General features: G+C 42.7%; 1 protein-coding gene across 1 annotated transcript in view; it reads left to right on the top strand.

Annotated features, from left to right (window-relative positions):
* The first annotated feature begins 271 nt into the window (after positions 1–271).
* Positions 272–22,547, top strand: part of LOC134349422 (programmed cell death protein 4-like) — a 58,995-nt gene continuing 36,719 nt past the window's right edge. Inside the window, exon 1 of the mRNA XM_063053702.1 lies at positions 272–461. Within this exon, the coding sequence (XP_062909772.1) occupies positions 437–461 (25 nt within the window). The 5' untranslated portion in view covers positions 272–436. The remainder of the gene's footprint in view (positions 462–22,547) is intronic.

Raw genomic sequence — 22,547 nt, 5'->3', positions numbered from 1 at the left:
GCTGGGGTAAACGGTCTTCCCAATGGCGCACCAGTCTTGATCAAGGAGTAAATGACGGTCAGTTTTGTGCTCACTCTGAGCTGTGTATTAAGTTTCATGTCAATTTCACCACTGATTCCCACCGAGCTGTTTATAGATTTCCAAACACACAAGCACTGCTTGCTCCTTCCTTCAGTCTCGTAAGTAAATAGTCCAGTTTAAGAAATACTGAGCACTTTATCCCACCCCTTCCAAAACGCAGCCAATCAGCCTAGGAGCTGGCGCTATCACGTGACTGGAACGTGGAAGGAAACGAAAGTTTGCAAAAGTTTGGCGTTTGGTTGAGTTGTTTTGAGAGTTGCAGATAGGGGACCGGTTCGTGGGGGCGGTTGCAGACCGAGCGGGGTTCGTGTCATAGAGTGAAACAGAGTGGAAGATAAGAAGGATCGGAGTGACTATGGCGACAGAGGCATCAGGCTCGGGTAAGGAGAGTTGCATTGATTTGCAACGTTTGCAGCAAGATCAGTGCCCGACCATCTGAGGGAGAAAGTCCGCCCTCCTCAGATGCTTCGCCACTGCCTCGAACTATTGACTTAGGTGCAGCGGGGGGACCCTAGGGGAGGTGTAGGGTCCTCCCCCGTATGGGGGGGGGTGAAAGTATATGCCTGCATCTGAACTCGTGGTAAGCCTGTTCCAAATTTCCACCAGCCACATACTTGCGAGAAATAAAACTTGGTTCACTAAATGTTGGGAACGAGGAAAAATCCATTCTTTCAAATGCAAATAAGAAGGCGTCAGGGTACCATAGTATTGTTTCAATAGTTTGAAGAGGACGGCAGCATTCGTAAGGTGCAGATGTATTTGCAGACCCTATCACCGGATCGCACTGGTGCAAGAGGGCTGTGTTTCTTTCAGGATCTCGGCCAGCATTCATTGGCCATCCCTCATTGCCCTTGGGAAGTGGAATTGAGCTGCCACCTTGAACCTTTGGTAGAGGTGCTCTAAGAATTCTGCTGAAGGGGGAGGAGTTTCAGGACCTAGAAGTGAGGACAACGGAGAACCGGCGATATATTTCTAAGTCAGGATGTTGTAAGACATGGAGGGAAGCCTTCACAGGAGGAGCTTCCCTGTCCTCAACAGAAGAGAGCTATAGACCCAACATGGGTAAAGAGGGTTAGTGAGGTAGATATAAAGGACGTGGAGAGCTGTACAACTCTTTGAGTCAGGAGATGCCGTCATGAGTAACTACAGTGTATTTTGTAGATAGCTCCATAATCTTTGCACCATTTTGCTTTATGCTTGTTGCTGTATTTATTAGACCATAAGAGAACAGAGCAGAATTAGGCCATCCAACCCATCAAGTCTGCTCTGCCAGTTTATCATGGCTGATTCATTTTCCATCTCAACCACATTCTCCTGCTTTCTCCCTGTAATCTTTAATGCCCTGACTAATCAAGATCCATATCAGCCTCTGCCTTAAGTACATCGAATGACTTGGCCTCCACAGCAGCCTGCAGCAATGAATTCCACAGATTCATCACTGTCTGGCTAAAGAAATTCTTCCTTATCTCCATTCTGAATGGGGGTCCTTCTGTTTTGAGGCTGTGCCCTCTGGTTCTGGACTCTCCCACTGTAGGAAACATCTTCTCCACATTTGCTCTGTCAAGGCCTTTCAACATTTGATAGGTTTCAATGAGATCCCCACCCCACCCCCCATTCTTCTAAATTCCAGCAAGCACAGACTCAGAGACATCAAATGTCCTTTCATTCCTGGAATCATTTTCATGAAACTGCTCTGAACCCTCTCCAATGTCTTCACATCCTTTCTTAGATAAGGAGCCTAAAACTGCTTGCAGTACTCCAAGTGAGGCCTCACCAGTGCCTTATAAAGTTTCAGCGTTACATCCTTGCTTTTATATTCTAGTCGTCTCAAAATGAGTGCTGATGTTGAATTTGTCTTCCTCACATAGACTCAATCTGCATGTTAACCATTGAACCACAGATTTACAGATTTTTGAATTTTCTGCCCATTTAGAAAATAGTTCATGCTCTTGTTCTTACTACCAAAGTGCATGGCCATGCATTTTATGACACTGTCTTCCAACTGCCATTTCTTTACCCATTCTCCTAATATGTCCAAGTCCTTATGCAGCTTCCCTGCCTCCTTAACAATACATGCCCATCCACCTATCTTCATATTGTCTGTAAATTTGGCCACAAAGCCATCAATTCCATCATCCAAATCATTGATATATAATGTAAAAAGAAGTGGTCCCAACACTGACCCCTGTGGAACACCAATAGTCACCATTAGTCACTAGCAGCCAACCAGAAAAGGTTCTGTCTGTCTGTATCTTGTTTTACGGCGGTTGGCATCCAGCTTAATGGTGCATTACCGCCACCCTCTGCTCCAGAATGTGCACTAGACATACATTCTAAATCCCTTCACACACACACACACACACACACACACACACACACACACACACACACACCTACACTTCACCCTCCCATCTTTGACCATCCTAGTATCCTATTCCTGTTTATTCGTCATATTCTATAAAAAACCCCTGTACCCCTTAAAAACGCTAAAAAATACCCGGACTTGTGCTCTCTCACCCATGCCCAGCAACCCTTTTAATGTGAATTCCTGCATCCCCAACTCCCTTAATTTATTTCTCATCATCTCTCTCTGTATCCCATACTTCCTGCAACTCAGAACTACATGTTCTACTGACTCCTCTTCCTGACATTCCTCACACAATCCTGTCTGGTGTTTCCCTATCATTTTCAATGTTTTGTTTAATGCACAGTGCCCCAGCCTTAACCTAGTCCACACAATTTCCTCTCTTCTGTTTCCATTACCTACCCTAGTAACTGCAATACTCTTTTGTATTTGATATAAATGCCTCGGTTTCCCCTCCCTGTCCCATCTTTCTTGCCACATTCGGTTGACTTTTTCCCAGATTACACACTTAACCTCTGCTTTACTGATACTAATGTGTATTTCCACATTTTCTTTCTTGAACGCCCTCTTTGCCAACTCATCCACCCTCTCATTCCCCTTCACCCCTACATGTGCTGGAACCCATAGAAATTTTACCTGACCTCCCTGATTTGCAATTCTTGTAACTAACTGAAGGACTTCATAAAGTACATCTTGCTAGAACTGAGGATGAATCTGAACATATCAATGCTTTGGATGGTCTGGCTTTCTGCACCCATTGCAACGCAACCAACACTGCCAGCATCTCCACTGTAAACACCCCTAACTTATTAGATGTTCTTATGCTGATTCCAATTTCTTTTGCTGGTATAACCACCCTAAACCCTGTCACTCCTGTTTCAGGTTCCTTCGCACCATCTGTATAAATGTGAGTATAGTCACTATACTTTTCCATCACATGACAGTTAAATGCATTTACCAAATCTGTTTTATATCTTTCTTTCCTTTTTACCTCTAACAAATGCCAGTCTATGTCAGGCCATACAAGCTTCCATGGAGCTACAACCGGATAAACTACTGAAGGACTTATCCTCAGATCAAACACTCCACATTCTTTCGCGATATCATTCCCTACCCGACTAAAGGTATCCCTCTGAAACCTCCCATTTTCCCAGCACTCCTGCAACACTCCTTTAGTAGGGTGAGAATCATTGTGCCCCTGCAAGTTAGCCCAGTAGTTTGCCATCTGTTGCATCCTTCTTAGTTCCAAAGGCATTATTCCCATTTCTACCTGTAGGGCTGACACTGGTGACGTTTTAAAAGCCCCACTGCACACTCTCAAGGCCTGAGCCTGAATCACATCCAGTTTCCTTATAAGAGACCTAGCTGCTGATCCATATACTATATTTCCATAATCCAATACAGATCTTACTAAAGCCACATACATTCTCTTCAAAGCTGAACAACTTGCTCCCCATTCCCTACCAGTCAAACATCTCATCACATTTATTACTTTTTTACATTTCTCCTCAACTTTCCTGATATGGTCTGCCCATGTTAATCGTGAATCAAATATAACTCCCAGAAATTTAAATGATGCAACCCTTTCTAATTCAACCCCATACATCCTTAACTTCTTCCCTACCTCAACCCTTCTCCTGGTAAAAAATACAGTTTGAGTTTTATCTACTGAAAATCTACATCCCCAATCATAACCCCACTCCATCACTTCATCAATTGCTTCTTGTAGTTTCCTGATTATATAGTCCATGTTCCTGCCTCTTTTCCACAAGGCCCCATCATCCGCAAACAGTGACCTACCTATATCCACTGGTACCTTTGTGAAGACATCATTGATCATAATCATGAAAAGTAATGGGCTAATCACACTACCTTGAGGTGTGCCATTTTCCACTATGTACTGTTTTGATAATTCTGATCCAATCCGAACTTGAATTTTTCTACCAAACAAAAAATCTTTAATCCAATTAAAAACTCTCCCACCAACCCCCATCTTGTGCAGTTTAATTAATAATCCTTCCTTCCACATCATATCATAGGCTTTTTCAATGTCAAAGAACACTGCCACTACTGACTCTCTATTTGCCTGGGCCTTCCTTATTTCAGTCTCTAACATAATCACTGAGTCCATGGAATTCCTTCCCTTTCTAAAACCACTCTGATAACTTGCCAGCATTCCCCTTTTCTCAAGCTCATATGATAACCTTTCTGTTATCATCCTTTCCATTATTTTACATATACTTGATGTTAATGCAATTGGTCTGTAGCTAGTGGGTTTTGACAGATTCTTGCCAGGCTTTCCTATTGGAATTACTACTGCTTCTTTCCATGCACTTGGTAATCTTCCCTCCTCCCACACTCTGTTATAAAAATGCAGCAACTTCAAGAGCGCTCCTTCTCCTAGATTTTTTAGCATCACAGAGCATATCAGATCTTTCCCTGGGGAGGTTGGTCTCGATCTCTTTATTGCTCTCACCATTTCTGCTAATGTAAATGGATCATCAATTATATCATCTGTTCCTTCCCTCCTGCTTAACACACCTGGGTGTTGGCTCATTATTCTTTCCCTCCTTCTTCTCCCTTCTTCAGACAAATTTTCTGAACTGTGTATCAGTACAAATGACTTGGCCATGACCTCAGCCTTATCCCTACTGGAGACTGCAGTTTCCTCCTCAGATATCATTACTGGATATTCCCAGAAAAGGTTTCCTTTATTCCCAGTATTTATCTCCTACCAATCAGCCAATCCTCTATCTGTGTTAGTATCTTTCCTGTAATACCATGGGCTCTTATTTTGTTAAGCAGCCTCATGTGCAGCACCTTGTCAAAGGCTGTCTGAAAATCCAAGTACACAATGTCCACTGATTCCCCTTTGTCTATCCTGCTTGCTATTTCCTCAAAATATTCTAACGAATTTGTCAGGCAAGATTTTCCCTTAAGCTTATGCTCCTTATGTTTGCTTTGCCCTATTTTGTCATGTACTTCCTAAGACCTCATCCTTAAGAATCGACTCCAACATTTTCCCAACCACTGAGGTCAGACTAACTGGCCTATAATTTCCTCTCTTCTACCTCCCTCCCTTCTTGAAGAGTAGAGTGACATTTACAATTTTCCAGTACATCCAGAACCATGCCAGAAATTTGTGATTTTTGAAAGATCATTACTAATGCCTCCACAATCTCTTCTGCCACCTCTTTCAGAATCGTGGGGACACTCACAACACGCTGGAGGAACTCAGCAGGTCGGGCAGCATCCGTGGAAAAGATCGGTCAACGATTTGGGTTGGAACCCTTCGTCAGGACTCAAAGGGTTCCGGCCCGAAACGTCGACCGATCTTTTCCACGGATGCTGCCCGACCTGCTGAGTTCCTCCAGCGTGTTGTGAGTGTTGCTTTGACCCCAGCATCTGCAGAATATTTTGTGTTCAGAATCATGGGGTGTAGGCCAACTGGTCCAGGGAACTTGTCCACTTTCAGACCTTGCAGCTTTCCATGCACCTTCTCTATAGTAATAGCAATTGCATTCACCTCTATCTCTTAACACTCTCAAAATTCTAGCATACCATTAGTGTCTTCCACATTGAAGATGGATACAAAATGCATATTTTTGAGTGAAGATAGATTCAAAATACTTAGTCCATCTGCCATTTCCATGTTCTCCTCCCACCCCCATTACTGCCTCTCCTTTGTCATTTTCCAGTGATCTGGTATCTACTCTTGCCTCTCTTTTACACTTTATATACTGTATCTGATAAAACTTTTGGTAACCTCTTTGATATTATTGGCTAACTTATCTTCATATTTCATCTTTTCCCTCCTTATAGCTTTTTTAGTTGCCTTCTGTTTTCTAAAAGTTTCTGATCCTCTAACTTCCCACTAATTTTTGCTCTATTATATGTCCTCACTTTGACTTCAATGTTGCTTTTAACTTCCCTTGGCAATGATAGTTGCATCATCCTGTCTTTAGAATACTACTACATCTTTAAGATTTATCTATCCTGTACCTTCTGAATTTCTCCTAGAAACTCCAGCTATTGCTGTTCTGCAGTCATCTCTGATAGTGTCCCCTTCCAGGCAATTTTGGCCGGCTCCTCTCTCATGCCTATAAAATTCCCTTTATTCCTTTACTCCGCTGTAATACTGACACATCTGACTTTAGTTTCTCCCTGTCAAATTTCAGGGTTCATTCCACAACACCCAGTCCAGAATAGCCTTTCCCTTAGTGGGCTCAACCACAAGTTGCTCCAAAAATCCATATCATAGGCATTCTACAAATTCTGTCTTTTGGGATCCAGCACCAACCTGATTTTCCCAATCTGCCTGTGTATCAATATCCCCTTTGCCCATTTGACATGTGTTCTCTATCTCCCATTGTAATTAGTAGCCCACATGCTAGCTACTATTTGGAGGTCTGTATGTAACTCCCATCAGGATCTTTTGACCATTGCAGTTTCTTTACTCGATCCATATCTTCCAATCCTCTGTCACCTCTTTCAAAGAAATTGATTTCAATTTTTATGAACAAACCCACCATGGATGACAGTTGCCAATCATGCAGGCTGTTCTGTCCTCAATAGCTTGAATTGCATGAGTTCACGGAAGTGCAGCATGTTCCTTACTTGTGCCTCGATGATGGAAAGGCTTGGGGTGTCAGATGGTTAGTTTACCAAGCCTCTTATAAACACTGTATGTGTTTCAGGTCAATGGTAATGTGAGGGTGCTGATGGTTGGGTCTTGGTCATGGTAAGGCAATTGAATGTTAAGGGTGGACCTGGATGAGGTGGTCATTGCCTGCCACTTGTGTGGCATGAATAATATCAGTTGCTCAGCAGCCAATGCCTGAATGTTGTCTAACAACATTGGCAATTGTGTATGGACAGAGGAGTAATGTGCACAGAAAGAATTAGTAACTGAATTTAATCCTGACTAGAGAGCTGTGAATCAGATATCAACATTTTTCTAAGCCCTTCTTTTCAATTTGATGTGTGGAAAGATATGTTGTATGGCGCCTTTCCCAAACAAAGCACTTTGTAGTGCGCAGAATGTCCTGTGGGTGGATAGTACTACCACTGATCGAGCTGGTTGGGTCCTAAAGGACAGAGCTATTCAGTAGATCTAAACAGATCAATACACGTCCTTGCAATACACCTGAGGTATGTCTTTATAAGCTTGTTGGCAGAAGTGATCAATGTTCTTGTGGAGACAGTACTATGTCTTTTCAATGAAGATGTTGTCTGTAAATCTGTAGCATTACACATGTTAAATGGGATAGACTTCCAAAAAGTGGTAGGTAGTGAATGAGAAGCAGTTTCAAATCTATTCCCATCCTCAGTGGTGGTATTCTGCATGGCAAAGTTATTTGAAGCTGTTTCTAGCCAGAGGTGCCAGGTGATGATCCATCTTGACTACCTTCTGATCCCCAAACAATTAAATTCATTCTGATGTCAAGGAAAATCTGAGTACTGGCTCATTGATCAGTGTTTAGTTAATTTGCAAACCTTTGAAGGAGCCCTATTAAAAGAATAGTTGAAAATTTTTCTGTTAGAAATGGCAAGTAGCAATCATGCCATGCTTAATCAATTTTAGAAGTATAATTATTGTTTGGGAGCCTCAGCAATGTAAAAGTGCTTTATTTCTAACATTTGCCCAAGCTGATTACACTGTAATTCTGTTACACTCACCACAGATGCTGCTGGATCTGCTGAATATTTCCTATATTTATTTTATAAACCAAACCTTATTTGGGGAAGGGTTGGATAATATGCTTACTTATTTAGTCTGAAGTTCTTGACCTTGTTCCTCTGTAACTTTCCATTGAAGGTGCTGTCGTGGATGAAGGTGTTGTTTAATTAGCAGCCTGATTATGTATCTCCCAAGTATCCCTGTGGAGAATTGTAAATTGGCATATGCTTTCACAAGCCATCAGAGGGAAGGGATCTGCTCAAACCCAACCATCATAGACTCATACAGAAATACAGCACAGAGGCCCTTCAGCCCATCTAATCCATGCTGAAAACATTTAAACTGCCATTGACCTCACCAAAGCCCTTCATATCCCTACTACCCATGTACCTATTGAAACTTCTCTTCAATGTTGAAATTGAGCTTGAATGCACCACTTGGGTTGGTAGCTCATTCCACTCTCTCACAACTGTCTGAGTAAGCAAGTTTCCCCTCATGTTCCCCTTAAACTTCTCACCTTTCACCCTTAAGCCATGACCTCTGGTTGTAGTGCCACCTCAGTGAAAAAAGCCCGATTGCATTGACACTATCTATATCCCTCACAATCTTGTATACCTCTATCAAAAATCCTGTCAATCTTCTGCATTCTAAAGAAAACTATCCTAACCTATTCACTCTTTCCTTATAACTCAGGTCCTCCAGATATGGCAACGTCCTTGTGAATTTTCTCTGTACTCCTTCAACCTTGTTTACGTCTTTCCGTCGGTTGGTGACCAAAACTGCACACAATACTCCAAATTAGGCCTCACCAACATCTTGTACAACTTCGACATAACATCCCATCTCCTGTAGTCAATACATTGATTTATAAGGGCATTGTGCAAAAAGCTTTCTTCATGGCCCTATCTTCCTGTGACACCACTTTCAACGAATTATGGACCTGCATTCCCAGATCCCTTGGTTCTACTGCACTCCTCAGTGCCCTGCTGATAAACCCTGGTTGGTCCTACTGAAGTGCAAAATCTCATGTGTGTTTGCATTAAATTCCATCGGCCATTTCTCATCCCAGTTTAACAGCTTGATGCGGATCCCTCTGCAAACCATGATAGCCTTCCTCACTGTCCACTACACCCGCAGTGTTAGTGTCATCTGCAAATTTGCTGATCCTGTTGGTGTCATCTGCAAATTTGCTGATGCTATTATCATCCAGATTGCTGAAATAGACGACAAACAACAAAGGACTCAGCACCAATCCCTGCAGTAGTCACAGGCCTCCAGTCGGAGAGGCAACCATCTACTACCACTCTCTGGCTTCTTCCACAAAGCCAATGACTAATCCAGTTTACCACCTCATCCTGAATGCCGAGCAACTGAACCTTCTTGACCAGCCTCCCATGCGGGACCTTGTCAAGTCCCTTACTAAAGTCCATGTAGACAACGTACACTGCCTTGCCTTCATCACTTTACTGGTAACTTCCTCAAAAAACTCTGTAAGATTGATTAGGCGTGACCTACCATGCACAAAGCCATGCTGATTTTCCTTAAATCAGTCATGTCAAAGCACATGCTTAGAATACCCTCCAATAATTTTCCCACAGCTGATGTCAGACTGACCGGCCTATCATTTATGGATTAATGTTTAGAGCCTCTTTTAAACAGTGGAACAATATTGGCTATCCTCCAATCCTCTGGCACCTCTCCTCTTACTATGGAAGTTTTAACTCTCTCTGTTAGGGCCCTGGAAGTTTCTGCACTTGCCTCTCATAGGGTTAGAGGGAACACCTTGTCAGGCCCTGGGGTTTTATCCACCTTGATTTGCCTCAGGGTAGCAAACGACTCTTCCTCTGTAATGTTTACAGGGTCCATGAAGTTGTTGTGCTTTGCCTCACTTCTGTGGACTATATCTTGAGTAATCAGAGATATAAAGAATTTATTTCAGATCTGCCGCATCTATTTTGGCTCCACACATGGGATACCATTCTCGTCTTTCAGAGGACCAATTTTGTCCCTCGCAGTCCTTTTGCTCGTAACCTATCTGTAGAATCCCCTAGGACTCTCCTTCACCTTGTATGCTAGAGCAATGTAATGTCTTCTTTTAGCCCTCCTGATATATTTCTTAAGTGTCCTCTTGCAGTTTTTGTACTTCATAAGTGCCTCATTTGTTCCTGTTTGCCTATACCTGTTATGCACCTCCTTTTTTTTTCTCTTAACTAGGGCTTCAATATCTCTTGAAAACCAAGGTCCCCTACACTTGTTATCTTTACCTTTTATCTAACAGGTACATACAAACTTTGTACTCCTCTCAAAATTTCATTTTTGAAGGCCTTCCATTTTCAGAATCAGGTTTATTATCACTGGCATGTGATGTGAAATTTGTTAACTTGGCAGCAGCAGTTCAATGCAACACATAATATAGCAGAGAAAAAAAAAATAATAATAATAATCAGTAAACAAGTAAATCAATTACATATATTGAATAGATTTTTCGAAAGTGCAAAAATAGAAATACTGTATATTTCTTAAAAAGTGAGGTAGTGTCCAAAGATTCAATGTCAGACATTCCTCCTCTCCCAGAAGATCCGGGAGTCTCCCGCATATCGATAGTGGCTCCCTGGCGCCCGGAAATTATATACAATATCCCGGAAATAGATTTTTTTGAAAGAGAGAGGGAAAGCAAGCATCCTGATTGGTCTCTCTTCGTGCTAAGAGTGGTCCCTAACCTCACACTGTCACACACTGTTGAACTTGAATGCACGCGAGGTCATTATGCATGCGTCATCCATATCAGTGCGGGAAGGAGATCAACTCCTCGAGCTTGTAAATGACGGCGGCTGAAAAGTATGTTTGACATAACATCTCTGCCGGCATTCTGGATCAAAGTCAAGGCTCAATATCCTGAAGTAGCCATGGAAGCACTGAAAACGTTGCTTCCATTTCCAACATCATATCGCTGTGAAGCGGAGTTTTCTGCAATGAATGCAACGAAAACTAAATTGGGGAATAGACTGGACATAAGGAACCCCCTTCGAGTAACGCTGTCTCCCATCACCCCTCGATGGGACCGTCTTGTTGCAGGGAAACAAGCCCAGGGCTTCCACTGATTCAGCGATATTGGTGCGTTGCAATGATTTTATATGTTCATACGGGGAAAATATGTGCTGTGTGTTTAATATCCAAACGTTACTTAAAATGTTATGATGCTGTTGACTTATCACCTATATTCCGGTCGTGATGAACACCACCACCCCTCCCCCCCGGTCGGCCGGTCCGCAAGAATATTGTCAATATTAAACTGGTCTGCGGTGCAAAATAGGTTGGGGACCTCTGCTAAGTAGACCTATCAGTTTTCTCTGTGGGTGGGCTTTGCAGTCGACCTCAAAAATTATGACAGTGTTGCTCGCTGCATTGTTTTGCCCATGGTGGGCTAAAATGTAAAAGACATGTTGAGGTGAGTTTAACAGGTGTCATTACAGCATAGCTAACGTTAATTAAACTAGCTGGCTAGCTGCTAAGGAGCTATGCTATTTATGTCCTATGTGATGAGGCCAAACTCCCTGTAGACTTGCTTAAAGTTGTAATAGAATAAACATGATAATATAATAGATGTACGTACTTTAATGTCACATTTGCTGCACATACCCAACTTGGTTTACAGATTAGACAAAATCACTAAACAAAGTATTACATACACCCTTGGAGGTCGACGGGCGGGGGGAGGTTGGGGGTGGTGGGTGTGCTACCTCCCTGAAATGTTGGTGATACCTCCCTGAAATGAATTTTTGCAGGGTGGGATGTCTGCAATGTCCATTTAGGAATCTGATGGCAGAGGGGAAGAAGCTGTTCCTGAATCGCTGAGTGTGTGCCTTCAGGCTTCTGCACCTCCTACTTGATTGTATCAGTGAAAAAAGGGCATGCCCTGGGTGCTGGAGGTCCTTAATAACGGACGTTGCCTTTCTGAGACACTGCTCCCTGAAGATGTTCTGGGTACTTAGTAGGCTAGTACCCAAGATGGAGCTGACTGGATTTACAACCTTCTGCAGCTTCTTTCGATCCTGTGCAGTTTCCCTTCCATACGAGACAGTGACGCAGCCTGTCAGAATGCTGTCAACTATAGATGTTTTTGAGTGTATTTGTTGACATGCCAAATCTCTTCAAACTTCTAATAAAGTATAGCCGCTGTCTTGCCTTCTTTATAGCTACATCGATATGTTGGGACCAGGTTAGATCTTCAGAGATCTTGACACCAAGGAACTTGAAGCTGCTCACTCTTTCCACTTCTGATCCCTCTATGAGGAGTGATATATGTTCCTTCATCTTACCCTTCCTGAAGACCACAATCAGCTCTCTTGTCTTACTGACATTGAGTGCCAGGTTGTTGCTACGGTCCCACTCCACTAGCTGGCATATCTCACTCCTGTACGCCCTCTCGTCACCACCTGAGATTCTACCAACAATGATTGTATCATCAGCAAATTTGTAGATGGTATTTGAGCCATGAGTAGAGCGGTGAGCTAAGCACACACCCCTGAGGTTTGCCAGTGTTGATCGTCAGCGAGGAGGATATGTTATCGCCAATCCACACAGATTGTAGTCTTCTGGTTAGGTAGTTGAGGATCCAATTGCAGAAGGCGATACCGAGGTCCAGGTTCTGCAACTTCTCAGTAAGGATTGTGGAAATGATGGAATTAAATGCTGAGCTATAGTCGATGAACAGCATCCTGATGCAGGTGTTTGTGTTGTGCAGGTGGTCTAAAGCTGTGTGGAGAGCCATTGAGATTGCGTCGGCCATTGACCTATTGTGGTGATAGGCAAATTGCAATGGGTCCAGGTCCTTGCTGAGGCAGGAGTTCAGTTTAGTCATGGCCAATCTCTCAAAGCATTTCATCACTGTCGATGTGAGTGTTACCGGGCGATAGTCATTAAGGCAGCCCACATTATTCTTCTTAGGTACTGGTATAATCGTTGTCTTTTTGAAGCAAGTGGGAACTTCCACCCATAGCAGTGAGAAGTTGAAAATGTCCTTGAATACTCCCACTGTTGGTTGGCACAGGTTTTCAGAACTTTACCAGGTACTCCATCTTGACCTTCCGTTTTTCAAAGGTTCACTCTCTTTAACATCTGCCACTGAGACAGAGATCACAGGGTCATCAGGTGCAGCAGGGATCTTCACAGCTGTAGTTGTGATCTCCCTTTCAAAGCGTGCATAGAAGGTATTGAGCTCATCTGGTAGTGAAGCATTGCTGCCATTCATGCTATTGGGGTTCGTTTTATAGGAAGTAATGTCTTGCAGACCCTGCCAGAGTTGCTGTGCCTTCGATTTCGCCTCCAACCTCATTCAAAATTGTCTCTTCACCCTTGAAATAGACCTCTGCAAATCATACCTGGTTTTCTGGTACAGGCCTGGGTTGTCAGACTTGAATACCACAGGTGTAGCCTTCAGCAGACAACGTATCTCCTGGTTCATCCACTGCTTTTGGTTTGGGAATGTACGGTAAGTCTTTGTGACACACACTCATCCACACAGGTTTTAATGCAGTCAGTAACAACTGCAGCATACTCATCCAGATTTGCAGATGAATCCCTGAATACAGTCCAGTCCACTGATTCAAAGCAGTCCTGTAAGCGCTCCTGTGCTTCCCTTGTCCTTTTTAAAAAATTTTATTTTTATTTGGATAAGGAATTCACAAGTATCATGTACTTTTTCCACACTTATAACCTTTTTCATTTTTTTATATGTATAAAACTATAATTATTTATACATTTTTAAGTACACATTGAGATGATATAAAAGGAAATTAAACACTTAAATAGATAATTATGTACAGTGGTAATTCTAATCTATTAGGGTAAGTAATGGTATTAGTTGTTAAGAAACATAGTAACAATAGTTTCCATAAATCTCTTCTGGACCATTTCTTCTGGTCCAAAATGTTGTATGTAACAACTATTGTAGGTGTTTATATCCTAACTTGTTCATGCTTGCTCCTGCCCCCAGACATAATTATCCAATCCCTATGTACTTATTTACTTAATTTTATCATTTTTTATCCCTTTCCCAAATCTTTTCCTTTACTTGTATTAATTCTCTATTTTCCAAAAGAAAACAAAAACAGTAAACATTTAGACTAGGGGTGCTTATGTTAGCAATATTACTGTGTTGATGAGAAGAGCAGTATAAATCATTAGGAGAGTCATCTAAAGTCTGCTCGCATTGGGGTTATATATTCAATCCATTTATTCCAGATTTGATAAAATTTTTCTTTTTGAATTCTCATGGAGTAAGTCAACTTTTCCATTTTAAATATTTCCAAGATAATTTTGTGCCAATCTTCTAATGTAGGTGGTATTGGATTTAGCCACTTTCTAGTGATTGATTTCTTACTTGCCGCTAAGAGGGCCTGCAGCAACTTTATATCTTCCTTCTGTTAAAGAAACAATACATGCCCCAAATACAGCGTCTCAAAGTTCAGAGGTATCTGGGACCTAAGTACCTTAACTAATGTTCTATGAATACTTTCCCAATATATACTTAATTTAGGGCAATCCCAGAAAATATGAAAATGATTTGCCTCCTTGGAGCCGCACTTCTCCAACACATTACGTTTGTATCTCTGTATTTTTCCTGATATGGGGTCTTGAAGTATCTTATAATATTTTTCCAACAATGTTCTCTCCAAGTCAAAGAATTAGTTGAAGACCACTGAAAGCTGCATATTTTCCCCCAAGCCTCCTCAGAAAGTACCAACCCCGCTTCTTTCTCCCACTTCTCTTTAATATACAATGTGTTTACATTTTTAGCATGGGAGAGTGCATTATATAATCGAGAAACTGATTTACTAGGTATTGAACTGCAAGCCGAATTCAGGATCTTGAAAAATTCTAATTCTACTGTTGATAGGTCTGTATATCTACAACTCTGGTTAACATAGTTTCGTACTTGAAGGTACCTAAAAAAGTCATTGTGTTCTAGGCCATGTTTGTCCTGCAGGATTTGGAAACTTTGTAATACTCTTTTATCTATAAATGAGAGGTAGGTTGTAAGACCTTTCTTTATCCATAATTTAAATCTTTTATCTCCTCTGTTGGGAAGGAATTCGGTATCATATGCACACCATCTGAAGAGTTTTAACATGTTATTAATTCCACACGAATTAATCACCTTCTGCCATACTTTTAGTGTAAGATTTATCCATCTGTTTTTAAATTTTTCCAATTGGGCCATCAATCCTTTGTCAGCTATTGAGGCCTGTAGAGGAAAACTGTCAACTAATCCAAATTCTATTTCCTTCCATCTAGCCTTATATTCCCTATTACACCAATATAATAGAGGGGTTATCTGTGAGGCATAAAAATAATTTCTCAGGCAAGGAAGAACAATACCTCCTCCTTCCTTCCCTAACTGTAAGGTGTTATGTCGAATTCTAGGTTTCTTTCCTTGCCAAATGAAGCAGGAAGTCCATTTGTCCCATTCCCTGAATTGATTATCGTCCACCTCCACAGGTAAAGTACGGAAAAGATACAGTAACCGAGGAAGAATATTCATTTTTATAGTATTTATCCTTGAATTTAAACTTAAAAAGGGGATAAGATTCCATCTATGCATATCTGCTTTTATCTCTGAGATTAATGGCCCATAATTTACCTGTGACAGGGTTGAAAGATCCTTTGGCAGGGTTATTCCTAAATATTTTAATGATTTAGCTTCCCACTTAAGATCGTATGTATCCTGCAATTTTTTGGATGGTGTATAATTTAGGGACATAACCTGTGTTTTCTTTACATTTATTTTATAACCTGATATTTTCCCAAAGTCAGTGCTGCCCTTGTCCATACCTCCTTGGTCCTCACTGCTGGTGCTGCAGTCTTCAGTCTCTGCCTATACTCAGGGAGTAGAAGTACAGCTAGGTGATCAGGCTTCCCAAAGTGAGGGTGTGCAATAGCACAGTAGGCATTCTTGATGGTGGTGTAGCAATGGTCCAGTGTGTTGCTTCCTCTGGTATTGCAAGTGATCTGTTGATAGTACATCTTTGCCAGTAAGTAGCCTGTCCCAATCCATACTTGCCAGATCACTTCTGATACCATTAAAATTGGCCTTTCTCCAATTTATAATCTCAGCCCGCAGTCCAGACTTATCTTTCTGCATATTTACTTTGAAACTAATTGTGGTCACTGGATACAAAGTGTTCCCCTACACAAACATCTGTCACCTGCCCTGTCTCATTCCCTAACAGCGAATCCAGTAATCCAGTATCACACACTCTTTCATCGGGACTTCTACGCACTGATAAAGAAAACTTTTGTGAACACATTTCACATACTATGCCCATCTAGTCCTTTTACAGTATGAGATTCCCAGTCAATATCTGGACAGTTAAAATCACCTGCTATATTAACCTTACATTTCTTAAGATAGTCTGTGATCTCCTTATAAATTTGTTTCTCTAAGTCCCTTGGAAGTCTACCCAAGTCTATCCCTTGGGTAGTCTATAATATAACCCCATTAACATGGTCATATCTTTCTCATTTCTCAGTTACGCCCATAATGCCTCACGAGTCAAGCTGTCCAGTCTGTCCTGACCGCACGCTGCCATGACATTTTCTCTGACTGATATCACCACCTCTCTTCTGTTAATCTCTTCTGCTCCAACACATCTGAAACAACGGAACCCCAGAATATTGAGCTGCCAGTCCTGGCTGTCCCGCTACCAAGTCTCACTGATGGCTACAATATCATAATTCCAGGTCTTGATCCATGCCCTGAGCTCATCCACCTTTCCTGTGATACTTCTTGCATTGAAGTATACGCAGCTCAGGACACTAATCACACAATGCTCAACCTTTTGATTCCTGACTTTGCTGAGGTCTTACCAATATCTGCCACCCACAGCCTTTCCACTAATTGTTCTGACGTTAGGGTTCCCACCCCCCACAATTTTAGCTTAAACTGCACTGTGCAGTATTAACAAACCTTCCCTCTAGGATATTAGTCCCCCTGCAATTGCAAACTGTCCCCTCTATGAGTCTCACCTTCTCTAGAAGAGAGCCCAATGATCCAAAAATCTTAGCCGCCCCTCCTACACCAACTCCTTAGCCATCTGTTAAACTGTATAATCTTCCTATTTCTGGCCTCAGTAGCACATGGCACGGGTAGCAGTCCTGAGATCACAACCCTGGAGGCCCTGGCCTTTAACTTGGCACCTAACTCCCTGTGCAGAACCTTGTCACTCGTCCTACCCATGTCATTGGAACCCTCATAGACCAGAACCTTTGGCTGTTCACCCTCCCACTTAAGAATGCTGAGGACTCAATCTGAGATATCCCAGACCCTGGCATCTGGGAGGCAACATACCATCCGGGGAATCTCCTGTCCGTTCCCCTAACTAATGAATCATAGAAACATAGAAAATAGGTGCAGGAGTAGGCCATTCGGCCCTTCGAGCCTGCACTGCCATTCAGTACTAACATGGCTGATCATCCAACTCAGAACCCTGCACCAGCCTTCCCTCCATACCCCCTGATCCCTTTAGCCACAAGGGCTTTATCTAACTCCCTCTTAAATATAGCCAATGAACTGGCCTCAACTGTTTCCTGTGGCATGGAATCCCATTTCACCACAGAGTGCCTCTTCTCCCCCTCTTCCCTTCTGAGTCACAGAACCAGAGACCAGACCACTGTGAATTTCCTCCGTTAGGTCAAACCGCTACGCTCCCCCCCAACAGTATTGAAAGTGATATACTTGTTGTTGAGGGGGATGGCCACAGGGTTATTCTGCATTGGCTCCTTAACCCGTTTCCTCTTCCTGAATGTCACCCAGTTTCCTGTGTTCTGAATCGTGGGTGTAACTGCCTCTCTGTTACCCCCTTAGCCTCTGGAATGATCCAGAGGTCATCCAACTTCAGCTCCAAACCCTTAACACAGAATGTTTGAAGTTGCAGCTGGATGCCCTGCTCACAGTTGTACTGGTCAGGGAACTGGAGGTCTCCCTGCCTTCCCGCAACCCACAGAGGGAGTTTATATCATCTCGATTCAAACCTAGAGCCCCAGATTCTGACCCAAAATGCCAGCCTCCATTCAGGAAGTTTGAAACCTGCACATCCTGTTGCAGAGCCATGAATGCTTGTTTCTTACCATGGATGATTTGAGTGAGAGATTGCAAAGCACAAGCTCTGTAAAAACAACAAGTCAGTCATTTGAAAGGAGCTCTTCAGATGTGGAATCCCAGTGCTGATTAAAATCATTGCATTGTTAACAAGCAGAGGTTTTATTCAACCCTGGAAGATCCGGACAGCAAAAATGCATACATCAGGATGCTCTTAATCAATTGCAGCTCAGCATTCAATACCGTCATTCCCTCAAAACTAATCAATAAGCTCCAAGATCTTGATCTCAATACCTCCTTGTGCAATTGGATCCTCGATTTCCCCACTTGCAGACCCCAGTCATTTCAGATTGGCAACAACATCTCCTCAACAATCTCCATCAGCACAGTTGCACCACAAGGCTGTGTGCTTAGCCCCCTGCTCTATTCACTTTTTACTTCTGACTGTGTGGCTAAGCACAGCTCCAATGCCATATTCAAGTTTGCTGATGACACCCCTGTCATAGACAGAATCAAAGGTGGTGATGAATCAACTTTTGGAGGGAGATTGAATATCTAGCTGAGCGGTGACATAACAATGACTCTCACTCAAATTCGGCAAGACCAAGAAGCTGATTATAGACTTCAGGAAAAGGGAACCAGAGGTCCATGAGACAGTCTTCATTGGCGGATCAGAGGTGGAGAGGGTCAGCAACTTTAAATTCCTCAGCATTATTATTTCAGAGGACCTGTCCTGGGCCCAGCATGTAAGTGCAATTATGAAAAAAGCATGGCAGTGCCTCTACTTCCTTAAGAATTCATGGAGATTCGGCATGACACCTGAAACTTTGACGATCTTTTATAAATGTGTATTGGAAAGTATATTGAATGGCTGATTCGCACCCTGTTATGGAAGCACCAATGCCCTTGAATGGAAAATCCTACAAGAATTAGTGGATTTGGCCCAGTCAATCACGGGTAAACCCCTCCCAACCATTGAGCATATCTACATGAAACATTGTTGCAGGAAAGCAGCATCCATTATCAGGGTCACCACCACCCAGGGTATGCTCTCTTCTCACTGCTGCCATCAGGAAGAAGGTACAAGAGCCTCAGAACTCACACCCCCAGGTTTAGGAACAGTTATTATCTTTCAACTACCAGGCTCTTGATCCAAAGGAGAAAATTTCACTCAACGTCACTTGCCCCAACAATGAACTGTTTCCACAACTAATGGACTCACTTTCAAGGACTCTTCATCTTATGTTCTTGATATTTATTGCTTATTTATTTATTATTATTTATTTTGTACCTGCATAGTGTGTTGTCTTCTGCACTCTGTTTGAACGCCCTAGTCTTTCACTGATTTTATTATTGGATTTGTTGAGAATGCTTGCAAGAAAATGAATCTCACTGTTGTATATGGTGACATATGTGTACTTTGATAATAAATTTATGTTGATCTTTGAACTTTGAGATTGTACTTTCTTCACCTGGAACCACCGTTAGCCCCACCTTACCCATCCCTGGCTCTGACCTTGTCAGATCAAAACTTTCCAAGTGCTTCACACATCTCATCTGCTTTGAGGCCTGGTGCTTGTTTTGTAATGGTTTGTCCATGTAGTCAGCCTCCTTTACGCATTTTGCTGCTCTCCTTGATTGCAGTTATGTGCAAGTGGAAGTTGAAGGTTGGCTGCTGGGGGAGGTAGGGAGGGGCCAGAAGTTTACAGCTGCCCAACTGGCATCCAATCTCAAAAACAGCATGCAGTGTGTACTTAATACTTTTCCTATTTGAAGGCTTTCTCAAGTTTTTTTCTTGAGGCATGCCTGGAAAGCACATGAAATCAGGTCCTCATGCAAAGCGTGTTAATGAAGTGTGGGCTGAACTGAGCAGTTTTTTAGCCTTAATTTTTAAACCCAGAAAGTTGAACACATTCTCTGGATTGACATTCCTTTAACATATCAGGAGATGCTTCCCTGTGGAATGTGGCATTAAATCATGGAGTTTTACATCCAAATTAATGCCATGGTTAATTTCACTTTAGAACCCAGAATACCTGCTCCTTGCCTTTGTGGAATAATGCTGTGTGCTCCCTCAGCTGTTTGCCCATGTAGTTCCAGTCGTTTGCTGAAGTATATAACTCTTCCTTGAGTAGTGCAGTGGGATCATCTCGGATAATTCATTCTGAAGACAGCACACCTGATGGAGCAACATTCCCTCAGCTCAGCACAGAATTTCATAAATCTCTGGTTTGAATGTTCACCAGCCAACCTCTGCTTCAGCAGTGTGTGTCACTGAAGATAGAAGAGCTGACCAGTACACTGTGGACAGATCTGAAGTTGCTCGCCTGAAGAAAATGGTTTGGATATTCTAGAGTTCTGTATCACTGCAACATTCGTTATACCTCTCTGTGGTCATCAGAGTATATCTGAGTGATAGAAGCACTCAGTCAATTCTTCCCTCCATTATTGTCTGGTCTGCTTTGTGACCTGAATACGTGGACACTTTATTCAAATGGCCACACTCTGACTAGTTATTTTTTAAGCTCAGATGGGGAACGGATGGCTTATAGATGAAAGACTGGGGATTGAGGTGGACCTTAGGGGGAAATTAATTGAGGGGAAATAGAAGGAATATGGGGTTGGGCAGGAGAAGGAGGAGAAGATGGTGGCGCACGTGGCCACTTCGATGGTGATTTCTGTTATCTGTCAAGTAGGGTACCGTGCACATTTCTGATTTGATGGAGACAGATGTGAGAGTACGGAGGAACATCTGGAAAACTACTGAAATACCCGCTTTGCTGCTGCTGCTACTGTGTGATAACCAGAATCTCCGGAGCAGAAGGCCCCGAATCCTCGGCTTTGTGTGTTTCAGCAGCCGGGGCGAGGTCGAAGGTGCTTAGCAGAGGATGGCGCTCGGGAGGCTGTATCGGAGAGGGTGGTCAGAAGCTCGAAGTTTTCGGACGGATGGACTCTGTGTCGGCTGTGGTCGGCTGCTTCCAAGGCATTGGCAGGTTGATGGTGCCTGGAGGTTTATGGCAGGGAGTTTCTCCCTTTTGCTGCCTGCTATCTGAGACTTGGGAGTTGATCGACTCGGGGATTTTTGAGACTTTATCTACCATGCCCATGGTTTGTTCTTCATCAAATTATGGTATTGCTTTGCACTGCTGTAACTATATGTTATAATTATATGGTTCTGTCAGTGTCAGTCTTTGGTTGGTCCTGTTTTCTGTGATACATAAAACATAGAAACATAGAAAATAGGTGCAGGAGTAGGCCATTCGGCCCTTCGAGCCTGCACCGCCATTCAGTATGATCATGACTGATCATCCAATTCAGAACCCTGTACCAGCCTTCTCTCCATACCCCCTGATCCCTTTAGCCACAAGGGCTATATCTAACTCCCTCTTAAATATAGCCAATGAACTGGCCTCAACTGTTCCCTGTGGCAGAGAATTCCACAGGTTCACCACTCTCTGTGTGAAGAAATTTTTCCTAATCTTGGTCCTAAAAGGCTTCCCCTTTATCCTCAGACTGTGACCCCTCGTTCTGGACTTCCCCAACATTGGGAACAATCTTCCTGCATCGAGCCTGTCCAATCCCTTTAGGATTTTATACGTTTCAATAAGATCCCCCCTCAATCTTCTAAATTCCAATGAATATAAGCCTAGTTGATCCAGTCTTTCATCATATGAAAGTCCTGTCATCCCAGGAATCAATCTGGTGAACCTTCTTTGTACTCCCTCTATGGCAAGGATGTCTTTCCTCAGATTAGGGGACCAAAACCGCATACAATACTCCAGGTGTGGTCTCACCAAGGCCTTGTACAAGTGCAATAGTACCTCCCTGCTCCTGTACTCGAATCCTCTCGCTATAAATGCCAGCATACCATTCGCCTTTTTCACCGCCTGACAGATACCACTCCGGAGAAACATTGTATCATTTCTTAATGCATATATGCATTTCTAAATGACAATAATGACAATAAAATGGCGGGAAGGTTTAATAGAGCTGTTAGGGAGGGTTTAAACTAATTTGGCAGGGGGATGGGAACTGGAATGATAGAGTGGAGGAAGGGGAAAACAGAAATAAATCTAAGATAGTGAACAGTAAAGATGTCAGGAAAGACAGGCAGGTGATGGGGCAAATTTGTAGCCATTGGGATGAGTTGCAGTGCAATAAAGTTGCAGTGAAATCAAAGGGAAAAGTACTAAATACTGGTCTTAAGGCAGCGGTCCCCAACCACCGGGCCGCGGACCGGTATCAGGCCGCAAGGCAAGCGCTACCGGGCCGCGAGGAAACGATATGATTTGGCGATATGAGTCAGCTGCACCTTTCCTCAT

This window comes from Mobula hypostoma, chromosome 7 (assembly GCF_963921235.1).
Source record: "Mobula hypostoma chromosome 7, sMobHyp1.1, whole genome shotgun sequence".
Lineage (NCBI taxonomy): Eukaryota > Metazoa > Chordata > Chondrichthyes > Myliobatiformes > Myliobatidae > Mobula > Mobula hypostoma.
This window is presented reverse-complemented; position numbering and strand designations above follow the sequence as displayed.